The 3,981-nt window shown below is 33.5% G+C and overlaps 1 protein-coding gene across 1 annotated transcript; it reads right to left on the bottom strand.

The window, feature by feature from the left end:
* Positions 1 to 1,697: 1,697 nt before the first annotated feature.
* Positions 1,698 to 3,378, bottom strand: LOC123320352. The gene is made up of 2 exons (XM_044907650.1): positions 1,895 to 3,378; positions 1,698 to 1,791 (listed from the first exon to the last, which is right to left on the bottom strand). The coding sequence occupies exons 1-2, from the start codon at positions 3,179 to 3,181 to the stop codon at positions 1,780 to 1,782; spliced, it is 1,299 nt and encodes a 432-aa protein (XP_044763585.1). The 5' UTR covers positions 3,182 to 3,378; the 3' UTR covers positions 1,698 to 1,779.
* Between the last annotated feature and the right edge of the window lie 603 nt (positions 3,379 to 3,981).

Here is a 3,981-nt window from a genome sequence, read left to right on the forward strand (position 1 = left end):
CTACCCATCCAAACATTAACTTTCTTTTCACATCACATAAAACCTTATCTTTTTTTGTTTCTTGCTTAATCAAATTTAAATCAATCAAATTACTTCCATTTTCAATAAAGTTTATAACATCTAATTCAGAATCAAACACAGCCATCTTATCTCGTACTGCTAACCTGGAAAGCGCATCACAATTACTGTTTTTAGATGATGAAATCAATTCAATCTTGTATTTGAAACCCGATAAAAAATATATCCATCTTAACAACCTATTCTGAACTGTAATATTCAATTTCTTCGAATTACCAAATATATACTTTAAAGGTTGATTATCAGTTTTAAGAATAATTTCATTACCAACAATATAATGATAAAATTTCCTAAACCCGAAAATTATAGCTGCTGCCTCTTTATCTAGAATAGATCTATGCAATTCATTATGAGGTATTAATTTAGAAGCAAAGGCAATTGGTCTCTCTGTACCGTCTGAAAATCTGTGAGACAAAATAGCTGACAACCCTGAGTAACTTGCGTCTGTAGCCAATACTAAAGTAATATCTTGCTGATATGGAACTAAAACTTTATCCGATGCTAATTCCTTCTTTACCCAATTAACTGCTTGATCACAATTAGAATTCCAATAAAATTTGCTCGCTTTCAAAACATCGTACAACACCTTTAGTTCATCAGCTCGCTTATACAAAAATGACTCGTAAAAATTTACTAACCCTAAAAATGCTTGAAGTTCTTTTTTAGTTTTTGGAGAAGGCATATTAACAATTGAATGAATTCTACTAGGAGATGGTGATAAACCTTTTTTGTCCAATTTGAATCCTAATATCTCTATTTCAGATCTGAAAAATTCACATTTTGATTCGTTTACTTTAAGTCCTGCTTCATTCAACTTATAAAATATTTTTTCTAAATTATCGAGATGCTCTGAATCATTCTTTCCTGTGCAATAAATATTATCTATGTAAATTTCAATATTCGGAATACCTTTCAAAATATCAGTAACAATATCTTGACATTCTGCTGGGCTGGAGGCTACACCCTCTGGCAATTTTTTGTACCTGAACAAACCTTTCTGTGTGATTATTGTCAATGGATTTCTACAATCTTCATCAACTTCAAATTGCATAAATGCATGTTTTAAATCAATTTGGGACCATTTGGTTCCAACCTGTAACGTCTGAAATACTTTTTCTTTTAAGGGTAATGGATATCTTTTAATAATTATTTGAGGGTTCACTGTTAATTTAAAATTTCCGCATAAACGAACTCCTTCCCCTTTCACCACAGGAACTACTGGAGTAGCCCATTCACTCACCTCAACTTGTTCCAAATTACCTATTCTTACCAAACGATCGATTTCTGCATCTACTTTGTCTTTCAAAGCGAAAGGGACATGATAAGGTTTACATTGAATTGGTTGATAATCTTTTTTGAAAGTTAGTTTAATAGATTTACCTTTATATTTACCTGGGCTGTTGTCAAACAATTGGGGATATTTTGATTTAAAATGTGAAATAATACTGTTATGATCATTCAAGCAATTCAACGCAAACTGAGGTTTAAAAGTTATCGGCCACATACCCAAGGCTTGAAGCCATTGCCTTCCTATTAAATTTTTCCCGTTACCTGCCAAAACGTAAGCTTTCAAATTTGCTTCAACCCCTTCGAAATGCACCTTAAGATCGGTCAACATACCCATTACATTCAACTTTGTTCTGTCATAGCTGGACAATGAAATATCTGCCTTGTGGATTTTCTTAGCTGCAAAATAATTAGCTACCGTTTTTTCTGAAAACACAGTCACATGTGAACCTGTATCAACTTCCAATTCTACCTGATTATTATCAATAATTAATTTCAAACTATGAGGTTCTACCACAATATTGTTTACCTGAAATTCAGTAAAATCGTTTTGCTGCATATAATAAAAATCTAAATCAGAACTATCCAAATCTTCATTTTCTAATAAGTTGTCATTGACTAAATTAATTCCGTTTTGTTTTTTTAGACATGCTCTATCAATATGACCTTTTACATTACAATAATTACAAGTTTTCCACCTAAGTTTACAGTCTTTTGCGAAATGATTAAATCCACCACAACAATAACATTTATTATTATTACGCGTTTTTGAGGTTATATGTACCTGAGAATTGTTTGACACATTCGACCTACGGCTGCCGTTTCTGTCTTCTCGTCTGTAGTTACTGCTCCTGTTATCGTGTTGTCTTTGTCTATTGTCTCTGATGAGTTTCTGGCTCTGGTCTTTGGAAGTGGAAGCCGCGGCTGCGTTGTTTGGTTGCGAAGATTTGAATTTTCCTTCTGCGTTTCCGCTTCCCCTTCCTCTGTATTGTTGATGATTGGAATATTTTGAACCAGCCTTATTCATGTAAAAAATTGTATCTTCAGACACAGCATCTGCGGACTTCATTGATAAGGAATTTTTTATAGCTGCTTCTCGATCCTCCGCTATCTTCACCGCACTTTGAAATGTTAGATTTTCTTGACGAAATAATTCCACTTTTGTTTCGTGATTTATAAGTCCAAATACAAATTGATCACGAAGAGCAATATCAAGGTCCTTGAAATTACAATAAAAAGATCTTTCTTTCAATTTTGTAAGGAATGTGTGTATCGATTCCGAAGGTAATTGTTTCGTGGCGTAGAATTTATTCCTTTCGGAAATTTCTGAAGGCTTTGGATGAAGATGAGAGTTCATGATATTAACTAAATCAGTGTAGGAAAGATCTTTAGCCTTTTTTGGTGAAGTTAAATTGCGAAACAACATGAAAGTCTCTTGACAAACTCTTGTTAACAGTTCTGCACTTTGTCTTTCCGGCGGAATACACTGACACTCGAAAATTAATTCTAGTCTTTCGATAAAAACTTCCCAATTGTCTTTGTTTAGGGTAAAACTTATTTTATTAAAATCAGACATGTCGCACCGGTATAGTTCCTTCTTTGTGAAAGTTTCGTTTTTTCCACGAAGTTTTTTGACGAGCGTTTTTCGTAAGTTATCAACACTATCAGTTTCACTCACAGTAACGTTATACGTTTTTAGTTTTTCAATTAGTTCTTGTTTGTTAAGTTCGTACACCCAGCTCACTCTCACTTCACTGGATGGACTTCTTCCTCTGGAACTAGGTTGAGAACTTGCAGCACCATCTGCGTCCAACATACTCTTTCAAATTCATAAGCCGGAATAAGCAATCCAACTATTTTTACCATAATCCTCGTCGCCAGATTATTGTCATGTCCATAAGAAAACTACGTTTGGTGATTTACAAATTTATTCGATATACAATTTCTCAATCTCGACTACCAACATAAAATCTTTTCGAATACTGAACTCTCCAACGCATGTGGAAACCTAGATAATTAATTAATCATGCGCACACAATATATAACAATCATGGAAACCAAAAATGTGCCATAACTGATCTACGGGACTACTATTTCTTGATAAGCAAAAAAAAACCCTATTCAAAACCATTGACGTATTGAAGTATACAGTAAAATATTTGTTACTTTGACTAGGTGACAGGTACAGAATAACACAGGTACAGTATAACCAATACAATAAACCATCCCTCAACGTTTCCGCCCGCAACGGACCGATTTGGTCATAATTACTACCTGCGAAAACAAGGAATTGTATAGCAGGAACTTTGAAGTATTTTGAAATAAGATATTTGATTGTTGATGCATTTTTCGGAAATATTGCAATTAATTATCGATTTATGTTCGAACCCCAGCATCTCAAAATAGAACTTTTTTCTATAAAACGGCCTCTTCAAAATCATTTTGAATATTTTCGATAGCCGGAGCAGCATAGAAATCATAAAATATCTAATCTAAACAGCAAATGAATTTGGACGGCCAAAAACTTGCATAAGTTTGACTATGTCTAATTTCGACATTATTTCGGCGATATTTTATTTTCACTTTACTGAATGTCACTTGCATTGTTTATTTTTT

The sequence above is a fragment of the Coccinella septempunctata genome, chromosome 9 (genome assembly GCF_907165205.1).
Source record: "Coccinella septempunctata chromosome 9, icCocSept1.1, whole genome shotgun sequence".
NCBI lineage: Eukaryota > Metazoa > Arthropoda > Insecta > Coleoptera > Coccinellidae > Coccinella > Coccinella septempunctata.

Bases quoted from the DNA above. Each gene is read 5' to 3' on its own strand.
- LOC123320352 (XM_044907650.1), bottom strand. From the start codon at position 3,181: ATGTTGGACGCAGATGGTGCTGCAAGTTCTCAACCTAGTTCCAGAGGA.